This window comes from Poecile atricapillus, chromosome 2 (genome assembly GCF_030490865.1).
Source record: "Poecile atricapillus isolate bPoeAtr1 chromosome 2, bPoeAtr1.hap1, whole genome shotgun sequence".
Lineage (NCBI taxonomy): Eukaryota > Metazoa > Chordata > Aves > Passeriformes > Paridae > Poecile > Poecile atricapillus.
Genome location: NC_081250.1, coordinates 6,302,207 through 6,321,431, shown reverse-complemented (window position 1 = coordinate 6,321,431; position 19,225 = coordinate 6,302,207). Strand labels below are relative to the sequence as shown.

General features: G+C 38.1%; 1 protein-coding gene across 5 annotated transcripts in view; it reads left to right on the top strand.

Moving 5' to 3' along the window:
• The window catches only part of PRKAG2 (protein kinase AMP-activated non-catalytic subunit gamma 2), a 210,684-nt gene that overhangs the window by 188,293 nt on the left and 3,166 nt on the right, over positions 1-19,225 (top strand). For all 5 annotated transcript variants that reach the window (XM_058833468.1, XM_058833471.1, XM_058833470.1 and 2 more), the window contains 9 exons: positions 6,192-6,273; positions 7,812-7,870; positions 9,307-9,352; positions 10,030-10,084; positions 11,977-12,103; positions 12,776-12,941; positions 13,265-13,302; positions 16,460-16,606; positions 18,671-18,764. In XM_058833468.1, coding sequence (XP_058689451.1) covers positions 6,192-6,273; positions 7,812-7,870; positions 9,307-9,352; positions 10,030-10,084; positions 11,977-12,103; positions 12,776-12,941; positions 13,265-13,302; positions 16,460-16,606; positions 18,671-18,764 — 814 coding nt within the window. The remainder of the gene's footprint in view (positions 1-6,191; positions 6,274-7,811; positions 7,871-9,306; positions 9,353-10,029; positions 10,085-11,976; positions 12,104-12,775; positions 12,942-13,264; positions 13,303-16,459; positions 16,607-18,670; positions 18,765-19,225) is intronic.

The following is a 19,225-nucleotide window of genomic DNA, read 5'->3' as shown; positions in this document are numbered from 1 at the left end:
CTTTCCAAAATTAAACCTGAGCTAGAGGACCTGATTGTGAATGTTTATTGGTTGGGTTTTTTCAGATGTTGAAGCAAATGTAGCTGCCCAGTTAATAACAGGTTTGTCCAATGTTTCTCCAATCTACTTGGTAAGGTAAAGGAGGAAATTCTACTTGATGTAGTCCAAGAAGTGCTTGTCCCTTGCCCTAGGTGAAGGTTTTTATTGTCCTTAAGTAGCCTCTTTGTTTGACAGCATAGTCCTTTGAGGAGGAAATGCTTCTAATTAATTCATAGACCAAAGAAGAAAATAATTGGAAAATTAATTTGAATGCAGCAGTCATAATGCTGAGATGGTTGGTTGTGTTCTTCACACTGGTTTAGTCTCCCCAGACAAATCAGTTAGTAAAAACACTGAATTATATAAATGCAGCAGAAGAGAGATTTTTAACTTTTCAAAATAGCTTCTTTACAGGACTGTAGTTTTCTGTAACTTAAAAAGATGTCTGGATTTGGCATCACAACTTTATTTGAAGGGGGGGGGAAAAAGGAATTGTAAGTTAAATATGATTTCCATTGGGAGTTGTTTCAAAGTGAAACTGCACGATGGAGTTGGACAATACTTAGCTTGTACTGCTTCTGCATTATCAGAATGGTAATTGTGGGATCTGGGGATGAATGCAGGAGTATTCCAACTTAGCTCATAGGAAAAAGTCCTTTGAAGATGATGCCAGCAGCAAAGAAGAGGAGGGCTGTCCAAAGAGCTCTTTGGCAAAGTTGTATTTTCAACTTAGTAATATGTTTATAGCACGTTCCCAGATAATATTTCATGGACTTTGTTCAGGTGGCAGCCTTGTATGGAGGAAGCATGGCCTGAAATCCTGGTGGTGTGAGGGGGTAGCAGGGGAGATCTGTCACACCTGTCTTGGGGAGCAAGACCAGCTTTACCTGCAGTAGTTTTTTCTTCTTCCTCTCTTGGAGACTTGCTGAGATTTGGGCAGCCAGAGAACTTGCCATGCTACTTAAAGAAACACAGTCTTGTTTATGTTGGTCTGGAAACTGCTGCCTCATTCAGGACTCTTGGCTCATAAACACACTTGAACCAAGGGAGTGAGGTGTGGGTTGCCCAGGTTTTATTCTGTACAAAGGTTGCAGCAGAGTCCTAATGACTTTCCTGTTACAACAAAGACCAGTTGTACTGCTGTGTGTCTTCCTACTTGGTAAGAACTATTGAAATGGGAGTGTTTGGCCTCTCAAGAAGGAATTCTCAGAATAACTTTTTCTTCCACCTTCACCCTCTTAATGGTGAGAACAAAGTCTGTGTCTGGAGTGACCTTGCCACATTTGCTTGTGTTGTGAAGATGGAGATAAGACTGTTTCCCTTTGAAAGTATAAAACTTTTCCCCCTTTGCAGGGGGAAGCCATTGAGAAGCCCCTTCATGCCTTGGTGTTTGGTACTTAAAACATGTGAGTGTATTGGTGGAGAAATTCAACCTTCTCCTTTAGTTCTTCAGCTATTCTTACCGAGTCTGCTAAGACTGGATGCTTTCCTCCTGTAAATTCCTTTCAACTACATGTCAAAATTTGCACTTTGTTATGCTAGGAAGGGTGATTGTTTCTCAGGGACTGCCTGAAAGCTTTGGTTTTGATACTGTAGTCCACGTGTGTATTTTTGGAGGTATTTGTCCTCTCTAGTTTTGTACTTAAAAATAGTTGGGAATAAAAATAAGCTGGGAATCTGTCAATTTACCCAGTGAAAATGATGATGAATGTTCTAGATCACCTTAGAGCATCCATCCATCAGGAATCAGAGATGATAAAAGTGTCAGGGTCTCATACTGCTTTTATGGGAGCTCTGTGCCAAAGATTGTAAGAAGGAGCTTCTTCCTTTCTATTCTGATCTGATAAAATAGACATTTCCTAGGGTTACATTAGGGGCTCTCCAGGCAAGTGGCTGGTGCTGGCTTACACAGTGAAACAGAGATACACACTTTTCATCCTGCTTTTCATCCTCAGAAGTTCTGGCAGGTCTTTAATGCTACTGGACAATGAATTGCATCATCCTCTTGCTTGGTACCAGCATATCTGAAGGTGTTCCGTAGCTTTGTTTCTTACTTACACTGCCTTTGAGCCTTTTCAGTGAATTTTGTCACGAGGCAGTGGTGCTGAATTGTGTTTTTCAGCTCAGTGGAATTCTCTGCTCAGCTCTGACCCTTTAGCACCAGGAACTGTGACAGCTCTTTTCTCACAACAATTTGTTAAGGACAGGAATCTTTTTGCAAGGCAAATGAAGCCAATTATTTCAACAGCAGCAGTCACCCTCCTTGCCTTATGGGACAGTCCTGGAAAACAGGTCTGAATCCACTGGTTACTTAAGGACATAGTTACAGTTTTCTTCATACAGTGTTCGGTGAAACAAACGTGTGTGTGTTGTACACACACCGAATTTTTGGAAACGAGCTCATCCTCAGTTTTCCTTTCAGATGGTTCCCTCATTCACAGATATTTACTGGAGAGAGCATTTCTGCAAGGGCTTGTAAAATTCCTGGTATCTCGTATGAAGGAGTGTCCATTTCAGAGTTTCCCAGCAGTGAGCAAAAACTTATTCTGGAGTCTGGTGAAATCTTCTACTACCGTTCCTGGTTTCACTGCCCAGTAATCCAGCTATTTTAGGAGCTCAGTAATTGTAAGGGATGAGGTTTTCTAAATATTCTACCTGAAAAACAGGACTTTCATATCTGGGTCTCTTGCTTTCTTGGTAATGACTGTTATATTGGAAGAGGCTTTGTCCTCCTGAAGACTTGCAGTGGAAATGTTTGAATGCTGTGCTGAAACAGTGACCTCCAGAGGTTGTGTCTAACCCAAATTAGTCTGTTCTTTTCTTCAGCATATTCACAGTGTAATGAGTTCCTGTAGTAAGAAAAGCTTGTTCCTGTTGTGCTCAGTGTAGTGGAATAGCAGCTATTGTTGAGGTGACCTATGATATATCTGGGATTTAATTGCTGTGCTCTTTTGCTGAAATGTGATTCTTCTACTTAAAGGACAGAATCTTGGAGAAGACAGTCATACAAAGTAGGATTGCTCTTCTAATTGTAAATGTCTAGACATCTTAGTGAGGGGAGGATGGCATCTGTGGGATATGGATGTGGAAGGCTGGTGAGTTGTGCCCCAGCTGACTGTGAAGTCAGGGTCAATATGTAAGGTCAGGGTAAATGTCAGAACAACCTCTAAATTTGGGCAGATAAATCCCATTTTTAGTGGTTCATTGTGTGTGGACATGGTTAATGAGAACAAAAGTGCTTTGCTTAAAGAGTGTTTGTATATGGTGTTGAACAGCAACAATCTATGAGCTCTGGCTTCTGAGCAATGGGTGAAGGTCAGGCCAGTCCAACACTGTGGGGTCGAGAGTTAACGACGCTGTTGGAGGTCCAAAGATGGGACATGGTGGAGATCTTCAAAGGCTACTAACTATATATCAACAGAAAGCAAGGTCCTTGTGGGTATTTTCTGCATGAGCATCACAGAAACATCTAAAAGTGCTGGACAGAAGCCCAGCTCCACACCCCTGTGCTTTGGCTGGCCACCAAGCAGTACTTCGGGCAACTGAAATTGGTCATCCACAGAAACTGCAGGGAAGTGTGAGTGGCTGAGTATATGTTTGTGCTAGCAAGCAGTTTTAGCAAAGAAGAGTTAAAATGGGTTTTTGCTTTGTAATTTCCTTACTTAAATAAGAGACAAATATTAAGAGCTGATGGTATTATTACTTTATTTAAAAGGTGGCTATGTAACACTTTCTGCAGTACAACTGGAGACAACAATAGCTGTGGTCTAGGACAGCCCAGAGGGTTGAGTTAAAGTATTTCTTTACTAAATTTTCATGATTTATTACATCAGATGTTTAATATCCTAATGCTTAAGCTAAAGTCCTTGTCTTTTATGAAGGATTTAATTCTGAACTGTCTTAGTAGCTGTATCTGTTCTGCAGCCCTCAGATTTTCCAAAACATGTCTTTTAAAGCTAGACAAGATGGCACCTAACTGAAGGTTCTTGTGATTCTTGTAGGCAAATAACTTGCAAGTAAATCAAACAGGATCAGGGCAAGAACTTATCCTTTGAAGAATCCTTTCTTTTCATTCTGGATTATCTACGAGCTCAGCATCTTGAGTAGTATATCTTTGGAACTTTATTTTGAAATGTCTTTTCTGAATCTAAAATAATATCTCAGCCTTGCTGTCTCACCCATCTGAGCATGGTGCTAGCTGCTACTGTGTCTGGGAAAGAAGTAGTAGCAGGAATTTGGAGATTGCCTGAAGTGCTGTAGTTGGCTTTCCACGCGTTTTCTGCCATGGGCATGCTTCTTTCCCAGGTTATCAATTACAGGGTTTGTAAACTTGCTGAAGGAGTTGGGTTGCATGATTGCTATCTGGGAGAAAGCTATTTCCCCCTGGCCTCAATAGTCAGCTGTTCCCTTCTTGCTCTGATCCAGCCTTGAACATCTTTCTCTTGTGAAAGACTAGGGACATGAGCTGACAGTGACTGTGACCTTGTGTGATGACTCTTGGTGGGGAAAGATACCAAAGCTGAAGGCTTGGGGTTTCGAGCAGTGTGAGTGTCCTTTCCCCTTTTTTTGATGAGGAATGGTTAGAACTTATTTTGCTCTGAGCTGCAATTGGTCTGTGTGAGCTCACATCTATCTCGTATCTGCTCCCCAAATAGCTCCCTGCTTAACTCAAAGTGTGATGCTGTTATGTGGGAACACTTCATATATCTTGCCCGGAGTGTTTCTTTGTGGTTTCAGTCTTCCTGATGAGTTAGGATGCTGCTGTGGTGGATTTGGTAATGTTTGTTTAGGTTGATTCCTCCTTGTGTCAGTGGGGTAGCTGAACACCTCTGGCACCTTTCTGTTTAACCATTTTCTAGATAAATCCTGTGTATTTAGTCTTGCTTGTGGCCCTAGGGTTTTATTGTTGTTTTTCCCCATGTGGCTTCTTCAGTTTCACTGCAGTTAAGGGATGATGGCTGGTGGTTATTCCTGTTCATTGGTGATATGGGATCTCTGAAGTCAGGAGGCAGCTTTGAATCTGTCATCTGCTGCTGTTTGGAAGGTGGATTTGCTTCTCATGGTCAGGGAGGAAACAGACAGGCTGCATAGATGTAGCAGGAAATACAGATCACTCCCTACATTTTTCTTTGCCACTACTTTATTGGATGCTGATTCTGTTGACTGTGAAGCCCTTTTATTGCTATTGATCTGTTGTGGAGAGGATCCCTTTAGCACATAACTTAAAGTAGAATTTTAACATACTGATTTATAATCATGATCTGTTCAGATTGCAGTCATCAAGCAATTGCAATTCTGTGTTACTTGGTCCAAGGACAAATTTCATGGATAAAGAAATAAAAATTGGTTGTGTCCTGGTCTTGTGCCAGGTCAAGATCTGGGCAAGAGCTATCACTTCAATATTGTGTTTTGCATAGGAAGACTGTTCAGGGGTGTGGGCAGGACAGGAAGGATGCCATACTCCAGCACATCACCAGGTCAGGATTTTGAGGTGCACCAGTGCCTGAGTCCTTCATTTTCAGAGAACCAGAGTTCACAGGGAAGTGTTCCTTTTCAGAATGACACTCTGACCTTGTAAGCTCTGATTCTGGGGAAGATTAATTCATTTAAAAAATTGAAGTATTTGGTTGATTTCTTTAGCAGCAAAACAGGCTAGTTAATTCTTTTAACTTTCAGTTGTATTTAGAATAATCAAACTCTTTTTTTAAAATTGTATAAATCGGGTGTCTAAAAGCTGTAGGGGATATGGAACTGCTCTTGTTTCAATCTCATTTTTTTAACAACTTGCTATAGTAAACATTGACTAGAATATAGCATAGTCTTCATGTGTTAATTTTAAGGCCTTCTCTATTTTATGGATATATCAGGCTTTCATTTAGAATATTCACAAAATAAAAACAGATCTAGTTTTGCTAAGCTTTTTCTAGCTTTTTAACCATTCTAAAAATAAAAAGCTTGAGGTTTTTGTTTGGCATTGTGGTTTCTGTTCCATTTGGAATGCCAGCTACCTGTTTATACTGCTTTTGGTTTTTTTTTCCTGGTGAAAGGGGAAGCCCTTCTGTTGGTGTCTGGTATGCTAAATCAAGGCCAAAAAAGTATATTTGTTTATTTTATTTTATTCTATTTTTTTTTTTAATTTTTTTTATTTTTAGGTAAAGAAAGCCTTTTTTGCCTTGGTGGCAAACGGTGTGAGAGCAGCTCCACTGTGGGAGAGTAAAAAACAGAGTTTTGTAGGTAAGTAGTTCTGACATTTTTCAGGATTACTTGAATTTCCAAAGTGATTTATTGTTTCAGAAGGTGGTCTGAGCCTGGCCATGGTGTAACATCCTAGAGAAATACTGGCAAAGGGAGTTTCTTTTCCCTCCTTGTGAGGAGGGAAATAGTGCCAGCTTTCACAGCGTTGCTGTGAAATTCTGCCTTGAGAATCATGATGCTTCTTTTAGGTCCCAACCTTCTGAAATTCAGTCTCTAATATTTGCAGTTCAATGTGTATTTAAAAATCAATGGTCACAGAAGGTAAAATTTGAAAACAGGAACTATAAAGATAATTTAATATGCCAGTATCCTAATATAGGTGCAGTACGAGCCTGTCTCTGCCTGTGCTCAATAAGGTGCAGTGAGGATCTCTAAAACCAGAACTGAAGCTGCAGAGATGTCCCATGTTGGGTGAAAAACATTTGCTGTATGTACTGCTTTTTTAAAAATCAGGTCATTAATTACCACAACAATAATTTTGCAAAACTACATCTCTGTTGCAGTTAAAAAATGGGGTCACAGTGGCAGTGACAAATAGAATTGTATGTATTTCTTGTGACCTGGAAAAAGGGGATTCCTGGAAATGAATGGTAGCTACTTAATAAAGCATTTGTTAAAATACTTTAAATCCAAGAGGGGAGGAGTAGTCTTGCAGTACACCATAGGAGTGCTGTGGTTTTTATTTTCATTTGATCTCACTTGATGTTCTGTCTGTAACTAAGCTCTACTGATTTAAAGCTGACCTCCAGATTAATTTTTCCCTTCCCCATTTCTTAGTTTCTTCAGTTTAGATGTAGGAGTAGTAAACAGTGGAGCAATTGCATCTTCTCAAGTCTAGAACTTGAAAGCTCAAAAAAGATTAATATTTTCAGGTAACTAAACTAATCATCAATATTATATTACATAGCTTGGTGTTGGTGCTTAAAATATATATATATAGATATAGATATATAATGGATGTGCTATTTTTCTCTTTTGAAAAGTCACGTTTCCATACAGACATTGAGGATTACCATGGAAATGACTGAATGAAGTTCTGTAATAAGTAATAGTCAAGAAAATGTATTGTACTGTTCCTTTGTTTGAGTCTAGGAGTCTGCCTGACTTGGCAAGTACATAATCAGAATGTGTCTTATTCAAAAAGAAAATGAAAGGCAAGAATAGTTCTCCAACCTTGAAAAGTGTTCTAAACCTCCTCCTTTTTTTTCATGTTTTTAGAGGTGGATGTGGTCTGAATTCAAGGAGTTTATTGAGTCAGATTGAAAGTGGGTTATAATATTGAATATTGAATAGTACTTCAGATGTGTTTTTATTCTGAAGCACTGTGTCAATGTGAAAGTGAATAGACAGGGTTTTGAAATCCTACTGTTAAATAGTCCAATACCAGTAGTATTTTACATGGATTTAACATTTATGATGTTATATATTGTGAATATAAATTGAGAAAATAGCTGAAAGTTATGTATGTTAAGTATATATCTAAAGACCTGAATTTTTCTGTGTATCACTTGTTACAGGAATGTTAACAATTACAGATTTCATTAACATACTGCATAGATACTATAAGTCTCCAATGGTAAGTATGATGTTAAGCTTTAATTTGATCATTTGCCATACAGTACAGAGACTGAAATATCAAACTGAAAGGTTTATGATGATTGTCATTATTATTTAAGTCTTTGGATGGTAACTTACAGAGGCTTGGATGCTGTAAAAAATTACTGTTCTTGGAGAGATGGTATAGAATAAACAAGTTAAACTAGCTAAATGTATGCAAATATTTTAGTTATGTGGCTGAATTGCACAATCAGTTGGAGATCTGTTGACTTCAATTAACTGTAATTTGAAATTCCCATTGGCAGTCAGTTGATGAAATTCTCTAGCTTGCATGTTCATACAAACATTTACATCCCTTTCTTGTTCCTGTCAAATCACAATTCCCTGTCTACCAATTAAAACATATGTACTATGTTTCACTGGCTAAAAAAATCAAGAACAGTTGCATGGAGCAGACATCTGATGTATTTACCTTCTTAAAGCTCATGTTACTTTTTAATATTTATAATGAAATTCTCATCAGATGCCAGTAGTGGTGCACTGTCCTTTCTTCATGTTAAAGAATTCTTTTTTTCTCCCTGGGGATTGACAAGGAGTGGAGGGAGGAACAAATGAAAAGTTCATGCACACTGGTGACTTCTTTAAAATTGTTTCCATGTTGTAATGACCCTCTACATCAATATTACTGATTTTTCCATGAGAATTTACCTAATGAGTTCTCAGTCATTTACATTGCCTAAGGTCCTATTCACAGGTTCTGCTTAAGCTGGCAGCAGTAAGGAGGAATAGTTGAGGAGGGACAATATCTGACTTAAGTAACTGATGCAGTCTTCTGTAAGAAAAATAAATAAATGTTCTGTCAGGGAATGCTCTAATTTTAATAGGTGAAATTATGCAGAAAATTAAATTCTTAAAGTATTTTATTCATTCTTCCTGAAAGCATCAGGACAATACAGTATGAAGCACATTGCTACTCATGTGCTGGATAATACCCACCATTGAGTGATGGGGAACATCCAGGTAGTTTCTCCCTAAAGAAGTGCTCTTGCTTGGTAGTGACCAGTAAATTTATTCTCTTAGCATTAAGAAGCCAGGTGGTCAGGGTAAGCTTTTTACTGGTGTGGGTGTGTGAGCAGTCACCCAAGGGATTACCCTGGATGGTTGTTGGGAAGTGTTACAAATTACTGAGGTGATGCCTTTGAGTCCAGAAAAGAGCTGGACTGCAAACCTAAGCCAGCAAAGGCTTTCTTGTCCCCTGAAATGATAAATCCAGGATTGTACTCTGCATTAGGGACAGGATTGCACCTTTTCTCCTTGTTACAAGAAATTATGGACTATTCTTACTCTGTTTGATTTTTGGCAATGAAATAAAAGAAAATTATTCGGATTGTTACAAGCTAATGATGGATTTAAAATTAAATTACTTCAAGTTGAATTTCCATCTACTCATTGTAGGTTCAGATTTATGAATTGGAGGAGCACAAGATAGAAACCTGGAGGGGTAAGATTATTTACTACTTGGTAATTTACTAGGTTCTGATGTTCTTCAGCATAGTGGATTTTGAATTCATCATGGACTTCTCTCCACCTATTCTTTAATGAAAGCAGAAATAGTAAAAGCTTCTCTTTTGGCTCCTGTTCCTTATTTTTTTATCTGAAACAGCTGTAGACTGATGATCTGGGCTGTACAACACTTTGCCCCTTGTTCATGGCTCTTTAAAAAAGGAAAAAAAGCAACTGCAGTGAGGCAATGTGGAGTGGGAACGAATAGAGCTGTGCCCAAGTGATCTGCACAATGCAGCCAGAAATTCGTGCAACATTCTGGGTGTGAACAGAGGTGCTGAATGCAGGGAGGCAGCTCCCTGTAAAAAGTAGTCTGTATCCCATGGAATGATAGGTGCAGGTATCTGTGTGCAGCAGACACTCACAGAACCAAAACGAGTGAAGGATTGTTTGTTGTAATTGTAGTGACCTCTGCTGGTATCAAGCTTAATCCTGCTTTTAAATTTTATGTCTTTTTAATGTCAATATACAGCATTGTGCATAAATGGCAGAATGAATAACTGTAAATTGCTGTCTGCCACTTAATTTTGTATGAATGAATTAATGAAATGCTTTCATAAAAGAGCTGATGTTTTCATGTGAAGTGGTAACAGTCTATTAATTTTCTATCCACAGAGCTTTATTTACAAGAGACTTTTAAACCTTTAGTGAACATCTCCCCAGATGCAAGGTAGGATTTCACTGTTCAGTCTTAGCTTGAGTTACACTAACACTGTTTCAACTCTGATTTTAAGGCCTCTTTAAGGTCTCTTCTCTATCTTAAGAAGAAACAATTTGTATTACAAACCGCAGTACAATAAAGAAGGACTGTCTTTTAATATCATCAAGAAGGGGTGAGAGCTTTTTTTTTTAATTGTAAGTGAAGACATTTTAGATTATCCAAAAAAGGGAATTTTTAATTGAACTTTTGCCCTTTATCAGCATAACTGTTCTGGTAAATGAGCTAGACATGGGTCAAAATTAAAATGCAAAACAGGCAATAGGATGACCCTTCAAGCAAGCCTGGAGGTCATCTTTATTTTATGAAAAACAAAAAAATAGCCCTTCAGCTGTCTTGTTCTCAACAGTCACAGTAACTGGAAACTTAAAGTCCTTTTCAAGGCGAGTAACTTTCCTTAACTAAAGGAAAGACAATATCTCTGTGGTTTGTTCCGCTCTACTATAAGGCTCTGTTTCTTAAAATGTAAATGACTGTCCTTTTCTTCTTGATGGAAGTTAAAAAAAATAGTTTTTGAACTGTCATTATGCCTTATTTACTAAATAACTTGAGAGAGGGATTTAGTTGATCACTTAAATCTTGAATGCTACGTAATTGTTGAACTGGAGGGTGAAGTTCTGGTTTTTGGCTTCAGTTTGTGGACCGGGATTATTTGTGCCCTGGCAAAGGAAGCTGGTGAAGGGAGCTCCAGTGATTATACTGAAGTAATGATATGCTGTATCCTTGGTGGAATTGCCATTTAGTTATGAATAAATCATTCAGTTCAGTTGTGAGGAATTAATTTTGAATGGTGGCAGGTTGCAAATAATATTATTGAGACAACAAAATAGCCTTAATTGTTTTCACTCAGAGGTGCAGCACAAGAAGCCTTGCCATAAAGAAGATGCAGTAAAACTTTTATAAAAGGTTATGGCAGGTCAGCTTCAGACCTGATGCAGAGATGGGCTTGGGTTCTGTGACAGACTGCAGCACTTGGGAATTGTTAAACACTTACTCCAGGAGTGGAGTCTGCAGCAGTGGGGGAATCTTGGCTCTGTGTGCATTAAATGGGGCTATTTCATCCCTGTGATGGACTCAGAACACACACCTTGTGTATGGGAAGAGGGCTGCTTCAGCAGGGAGGTGTTTATCAGAGTTTTACCAACTTTATTACTTGCTAATTTATTGCAGTTGCTAGTCAGCTGCTTTATCATGGCCTTACTACACCAAGGGAAGAAATAAAAGTGTCACTTGCAAGAAGAGTAGACTTTCATAGGTTGGAGTGTTGCTAAATCCTAGTCTGCAGTGCATGGGAATGTTTTAGATCTCCTAAGGATCATTTTTTGCCAATCCCCAGTGATAATTCAGTGAAATTATTAGATAATTGTTTGAGGTTATTTGCATATATACATGTAGCTATAAAAATGCCCTTTGTAGACAAGGTTACAGAAGTTTGGGATTGAGATTCAATAAGTGCAAGAACTCCATTTTTTCAGTTTCTCTCTTAACAGAAAGACCCATTATGAGTGCAGGGATACTGCAAGCACAGCACTTACTGGAAAAAACAATTCACACTTGTGAAGAAATATTTTTTCTGTACTTTATACCACAAAATAAACTTTCCATGAAATTTTCTTAATAGATTTAGATTTCCATGAGGATATAGTTTCTGATGTGTTGCAAAGCAAAAACCTGCAAAAGTTAATTTTAAATCCCTCAACTTCTGTTTTTTATAGCACTAAAGATAACACAGATAATTACCACATATGCTTCATGTGGATTTATAGATGTGTGTATATATATCATTTGGCATTACTTGTTGTTAGCTAGAATTCATTAACAAAATAAAATGTTTTTCTCCTCAGCCTTTTTGACGCTGTATATTCATTGATCAAAAACAAAATCCACAGATTGCCAGTTATAGATCCAGTCAGTGGAAATGCACTTTATATACTTACCCATAAAAGAATCCTCAAGTTCCTCCAGCTTTTTGTAAGTATTTAAAGCTATGCTGTGCTTAACTGATTTTTCCCCACAGTAGATCTCTGATATAATTAAGTAATTAAAGTCTTAGTGCAGAAATTTCATAATGGACTTCCATATTCATTGTGTCTTTCTGTATCTTTTATTTGTAACAGTGAAATTCAAGTTTGATATAAGGCCTATATTTTACCTTTACTTTGTTTTACTCCTTTAAGTAAACCTTAACACCAAGGACTTGTCTATTGGAGTAATTTGCTGTTGTTTCTGGAACATCTCCTCAGCTTCAGGAATTTGTTTACATGAAAAGAAAAATGAATTGTCTCCCAGAGATGAGATTGTCATTACTCTCTGTAGTAATGTTAGTCACAGCAATGAACAGGAGGCCAAACAAAGCAACAAGAATAAATGTTCAGATTAATGTTTTCTGTCTTCTCTCTCCAGTTTTAGTGGGAATGACATAGCTTAGGATCTACAGCTTTTAGTGATGTGTTACTACAAAAAAAAAATGGAGCAAAAATCCTGGTTTCATTGTCTTAATTTAGAGCTGCTTTAAACAGAAACCCCTTAGGTTGTTTGGGTTTCATATTAATCTGGTATCAGGAAACTGTGGCAACCATCACTTGGAATCTGCAGATGGATGAGTGAATGTCAATGTAAATCCATTCCTTTTGACTCCCCTAGATGTCAGAGATGCCAAAGCCTGCCTTTATGAAGAAGAATCTGGATGAACTTGGAATAGGAACCTATCACAACATTGCCTTCATACATCCAGACACTCCTATCATTAAAGCCTTGAATATATTTGTAGAGCGAAGGATATCGGCATTACCTGTTGTGGATGAGTCAGGTGGGTACAAGAGTGGGGGAAGAGAAATGCTGCTGAGCCCTGGGCTGATGCTGGGACAGGGGGGAAAACACAAGAAACAGTAAAAAAAAAACCTTAAAAAAGCATGGGGGAAGAAAGGGAATATAAAGAAATACACAAAATGTAGGTTGATGAGCTTGGAAGAATTTAATTATTTGATTGGTTGTTTGGGGCTTTTTTTTCAGTCTTTCTTTCTTGACTTGTGATTTCTTTCTGTGTAATTATAACAGATGAAAGCAGGAAGCAAGAAAACTGACACTGTATTTTAAGCACTTTGTTAACTTTGGTTATTCTTTTCTTTTTAGGAAAAGTTGTAGATATTTATTCCAAATTTGATGTAATAGTAAGTATATCTCTTAAATTCTATTCAATATTTTATATGTAGTAAGAATTTGCAAATTAATTTGTTAATATGATAGTTTTATTTTGTTCCTTTGACTGTAGTTAATAAATGGAATGAAAGAGATCAAATTCACCCTGCACATATTTTTTTTTCTTTTTATTACTATTTTTATTTAAGTTATCCTTAGTAGTACTATTTGCACACAGGCTTTTACTGCTCTGGATGTTACCCAAAATAAGATCTGGCTGGGCATAATCCAGAGGAGGGGATCAAAGCTGGTGAAAAGGCTGGAAGGAATATCCTATGAGGAATACCTAAGGACTCTGGGTTTGTCTGGTGTGGAGAAAAGGAGGCCAAGAGTGATGGGCTCATTGCTGTTGAGGCTTCCTAAGGAAGGGAAGTGGAGAATAAGGTGCTGAGCTCTTCTCCCTGGGATCCAGTGACAGGAGTATGGGAATTGTTCAAAGCCACAGTGCAGGGGTTCAGATGGGGCTTTAGGAAGCATTTCTTTGCCAAGAGGTGCAGAACACTGAACAGGCTTCCCAGAGAGGTGGCCAATGCCCCCAGCCTGTCAGTGCTAAAGAGGCACTTGGGCAGTGCTCTTCATAAAATGCCTCAGCTTTTGCTCCTCCCTGGAGCATCAGGCTCTTGGACCAGGTGATCATTGTACGTCTCTTACAGCTGAACTGTTCTGTTCTTGTTGGTTTCTGTTTTTGAGTGAGGACTTCCTTTTTCCAGCTGCTGCCACTCCAGTGTGTTCTTAAAGAGAATACAGATGTCTCAGTGCAGTCTGAGAACTTTGTACAGCTTGACCTTCTCAGTGATGTAAAAACTACTTGGCCCATTCTTTTGTGTCTCTGACTCCAAAGCCTTGCATCCATATTCCTTCTGCTTTAGATCTAATCCAGGACACTGTTTCTGGATTTCCCTCGAGATTCCAGTTGCATACTCAGATTCATGCCATGATTTACCAGCCTCAGAGAGCAAGGGCTCTTCTATTCTCATGGCTTTCAGAAACTTGAAAAATACATATTTTTTTTATCCCTGACCCCTCCCAGCAGTGTGCCTCTGCTTCCTAATTGCAGCATCTGACAACTACATTATTTCCTAGAGATTTCACTGCCCAGGTTGCCACTGACCAGCTGCACCAGTGAAGAATCCAGATGTCTGAAACACAGCCTAGAAGGCCTTCAGTAAAATGGAGAATAGTCCCAAGTGGAAATACCTTAAGCCTATAAATCTCTCTGGCTGCAAACATTGTTCTTAATACTGAAAATGCTGTGATGTCACTGTTCTTTCATCAAATGCCTGTCATTTCTAGGCATTTGTCTTCATTATTTGGGATTCTCTACTGTGTAAGATCCTCTTCTGCCATAAAAGCTTGTCAGGGAATAGGCAGTAGCTGTAGAGAGAATGACCTGATGTATCAATGACAATGAAATTTCACAGCTGGTGGATTCAGTGTTTGTTTATTTTGTAGCTGTGTTAGGTTTTGAGGCAGGACATGTTTCCTTCATGTCCCATTCTTCTTCAGAAAGACACTAAAAGGAGGAGGGCTCTTTATGTGTTTCACTTCTTTTCTCATTTTAAGTGATGAGGTAACATGTAGAATCATTTATCTGGGAAAAAATATGTAGTGGGTACTGAATAAAAACCCCAAACCACAAAGATATAATTTTAAATATATAATTGTTTTCATCCAACTAGTAACATGGGAAAGAGTTAGGGCATTTATTGATTACGTGGGATTTTCCTTACATGTCCTGGTTTGCTTATTAAGTTAGGAGGAAAAGATTCCGTTCTTAAAAGATAATCACCTCTGAGCTTCCAGATTTCATCAGTCTGCTTCAACCTGATCTTCAGCTTTAAAAGATGAAAAAAAAAAAAAATTTAATCTGTAGTATATGATCTGATCTTCCAGTAAATGTAGAATTTCCAAGATGTTGATTTTTAACTTGTAACCATGTGGCTGATATCCTTGCTTGGTGGTTGAAGGCATGTCTGTGTATGCAGCTGTCTAAGTTGATAGATTTCTTTCATTTTTAGGGTTCTGAATTAATTTTCAGGTTCTTGATTGGGGAAACCTGGGAATGGAGTGATGTATAGGAATAGCTTTACATTGCACCAGTTATTGTGTGTAGCATGACTTCATTTTGCAGAGGTTTTTTATGTCCTCTCAATGTCCTTCATTAGGACCTGGTTAAATTAATTAACTGAAATTGTTTTTATCTTCATGATCATCTTGAATTGTCACGTTTGGTGTAATTCAATCAAAAAACTTGACCTGTGTATCTTCCAGCCAAAAATTAATTTAATTGTATTGCTTGGTCCAATGCTTTCATTTAAAAGCTCTGTCGTTGTTCTTCCTTCAGTGTCTCAGCAGCAGAATCAGTAAGCCAGGGTGTGCCAACACTACTAAAATACCACTGTGGTCTCACCTACAGAAAGTTTTTGCAGGTCTGGACAGAGTCCTCTCACTGCAGGCATGATCCTATCCTTAGAATGAAAGTTTAAAATGTCAGCTTTCAAATTCTTTTAATCTCTTCCCTTTAGTGGTAGGGATGGGATTTCATTGTTATTATTCTTACAGTACTTATTAAAATATACCCAGACACACAAAATGACAGCACCAGCTGAGTCCAGGAGAGGGAGTTTGAGCCCACAAATTAGAAAGGTGAAGAATGAATTTGCTCTCCACTTAGCTCTCAGTCACTAGCATCTACTCTGTGGGTGGTGTTCAGAACAGTTGGTGTCTTCCCCTGCCCTGTGAAAAACAAACAGAAAAAAAAATTGTATATTCTGTGTGGTGTGAAATCTGAGGAGTTTCACCTTTGCATTTGCCGATCGTGGGAAAAGCAGGATGAGTGACACCAAGCCAAAGATGAGATACAAAGTAAGATTTTCACTGGCCTAATGCATATCACCAGTTTTATCAATTAAGCCAGGGTGTCAGATGGTGTTTAGCATCATTGTGCTTGACAGTTCCCAGAATCTGAAGCTGAAGAGCATCTGCTTTGTTTAATATGTTACTTGGAATGGACTCAGCTTAAACCAGAAATGCCTATCTGCTTGATGCCAAAATATTTATTTTATTAATTACTTTGTTTCTAAGTATTGAGCTGTCTGATGTGGCCTGGGTTTGTTTTTTTTTTTGCAGAATCTTGCTGCTGAAAAAACGTATAATAACTTAGATATCACGGTGACACAAGCCCTACAGCACCGCTCTCAGTATTTTGAAGGTGTTGTAAAGTGTAGTATGCTGGAAACACTGGAGACCATTGTGGATAGAATAGTGAAGGCTGAGGTGAGTCCCTACATAATAAGTTACAATTTGTGTTATGAAACTGGTAAACAGTACAAATTTATATTCTTTAAGTTGTTTTGATTACTTGGTGGAAGTATTTTTTAATAATTGTGTGTGTTAGGTCTCAGTCTGCTCTATAGACTCGGGTTTTAGATGCTTATATGGATGTGCAAAATATTTTACAGTATACCTGTAATAATAGTCAGTTATTTGCATTTCTGTTTATTTCTGTTTTATGACATTAACTAAACTGAATGCAGAGCTTTCCCAAGTTTCTTCCAAGCCTGTCATAAGTTTTGCAAGTAAATCATTTGTTTAACTCCAGTTTATAGCTTGGCTCAGGAGATTTATTGGGTGCAACTCATTTTGATGCATGATGGAATCTTGCACTGCTCTCACAGAAATACAGTGAAACAGGGCCATAAAGTAAATTCTTGTCAAGAAGCCTTCACTAAATGCTCTTGTAAATTTTTTGTCTGTGTGCTGTCCATTCTTTTGGTGCAGTTTATCTATTTGTTAGTACTGGGAACTTCATACAGACAGAGGTGAATGAGTTTGTAGGTCTTCCTCCCCTGTGAGGCTTCTCTGCAGAAGGAAATCAATATTCCCAGTTTCAGTCATCTCTGGGGTGTGATCAGCTCCATTTAGATACTTTAACTTCATCAATTACAAGATTTACTAATTTTTTAGGGTTGTAACCAGGCATATACTTGATATGAGGAAAACTTCCACTTTGTTAATAAGCCCTTAGAACCTCATTAGGCAATTTGAACTTGTGACTTTCTGCATTTGCTTGAGCTTCCTCCTGAATTGAATAATTTTAGCATTCCTGATACACAGATTTCAAACTTAGATTATTTTATTACTATCTTAAGAAGCTTTAGACATTTGGGTTTTAAGAACAACTCCTACCCTCTCGTTCAGTCTAAACACAGTGAGATTACATGTAAAAATGAGTCAGTCAAAACTACTACAAAGCTATTTTTAGCTTCCAGACAACTGCTTGATCTTAAAGCAATTCAACAAATGAAACATTGTCCATTTTTCTTGAATTCATTACATGGAGAGAGGAATAAAATTACTGAATATGTGCATATGCTGAAATTAATAAACCTGTTTAAAATACCACCAGCAGAGTTTTATCAAAAAAAAGATATTTTCTCTCAACTTAATAGTGAAGAAAGGTAATTCATTTGGATAAAAGTAAACATGTAGTAGGCTCTAAACTTTGGACAAACACTTCCCTGGTTCTGCAGTGGCCTTTCACAGCTTGCTCTGGCCAATAGGCCTCAGGATACAGGAGTATCCACCTAATTTCCCTACAGTTAGGACAAAAGTTTTGTGGTGTAAAATGTTCCATAGAAGACTTTTGTAAGGATAAGACCATTATTTGAAAATATGGTCTTACTGTTGATAAACCTTTCTTCCAAGTTGTGTCCTTGTGTTTATTTGCATAGACAAATTGAATCCTTTTTCTGTCTTAAACAGCCTGTTTAAAACTAATTGTTTTAAAACCAGTCTGGCACTCACTTTTTGTTGTGTAGCCCTGTGAGAAAAATAAGTTAAAACCAACTCAGAGATGTCAAAAGACAATAAGTTTTAGTGTTGTGCCTCTCTGCTGAGGAAGTTAGGAAGTATTTTTCAGAAGGAATCCTCATTTTATTACTGTGTCCAATTTTTTGGAGACCACAGGCTGAGCTGGGCAGAGACTGTAACTTGGGTAAAAGTGCGTGATGTGAGTGCCATATTTTCAGAGCAGAAGTATTTTCAAGACCTAGATCTCGACTTACCTGTCACTTCATATCAGATTCTGTGGCTGTGTCAGATAGCTGTGTGCTTTTTAAACATGCACTATTTTCATTTATGTAGGGCAAGTATGTTTGTCTTGCTGTGAGAGAATTGCTATTCCTGACATTTTAAACCATTTTGGATTGTTTTTTCCTACTTGTCTTCATAATGCTTTACTTCAGTGGTTTTGTTTGTTTGTTTCTTTGTTTGTTTTTCTTTGCTTTTGTCTACTTTAAATTGAGTAAATATATCTCAGACTCTTCTCCCTGCTGGCAGGTTCATCGTTTGGTGGTAGTGAATGAAGCTGATAGCATTGTGGGTATCATCTCCCTTTCTGACATCCTACAAGCTCTGGTACTCACACCTGCAGGTATGGATCTGCCCTGGGGCCTTGCCATGAGGCACTGGTGGTCTGCACCCCCTGCTGGATTTCAGTTATTTAAGTGATAAATGTCTGATTTTCAGCTTTTGTGACTGATTATACTTCTTAAATGACACAAGTCATTTCAGGAAAAAGCTGACAGAATATTAAATGTCCATCTCCTGTTCACTGAGGAGGAAATGCAGAAGCTTCATGAATGTCCTTGCTGTTCATATATCTTTTCTAGGCGAAAAAGATGTCTTGATTAATGTTTTGAGTGAAGCAGAATGTATAGACAACATCTACAATACAACATCTTCCCCACTTTCTGAGTTTCTGTGCTCTGGCCAAGTGTGGTCACAGCTGTGTTTCCACTTAAAAAGTGGCTTCTTGGAGCCTTGCTGTTGTCCAGCTATGCTTGGCTGGCACAACTTAAGCCAGAGATGGCACCTCAGCCCACCAAAACTCTT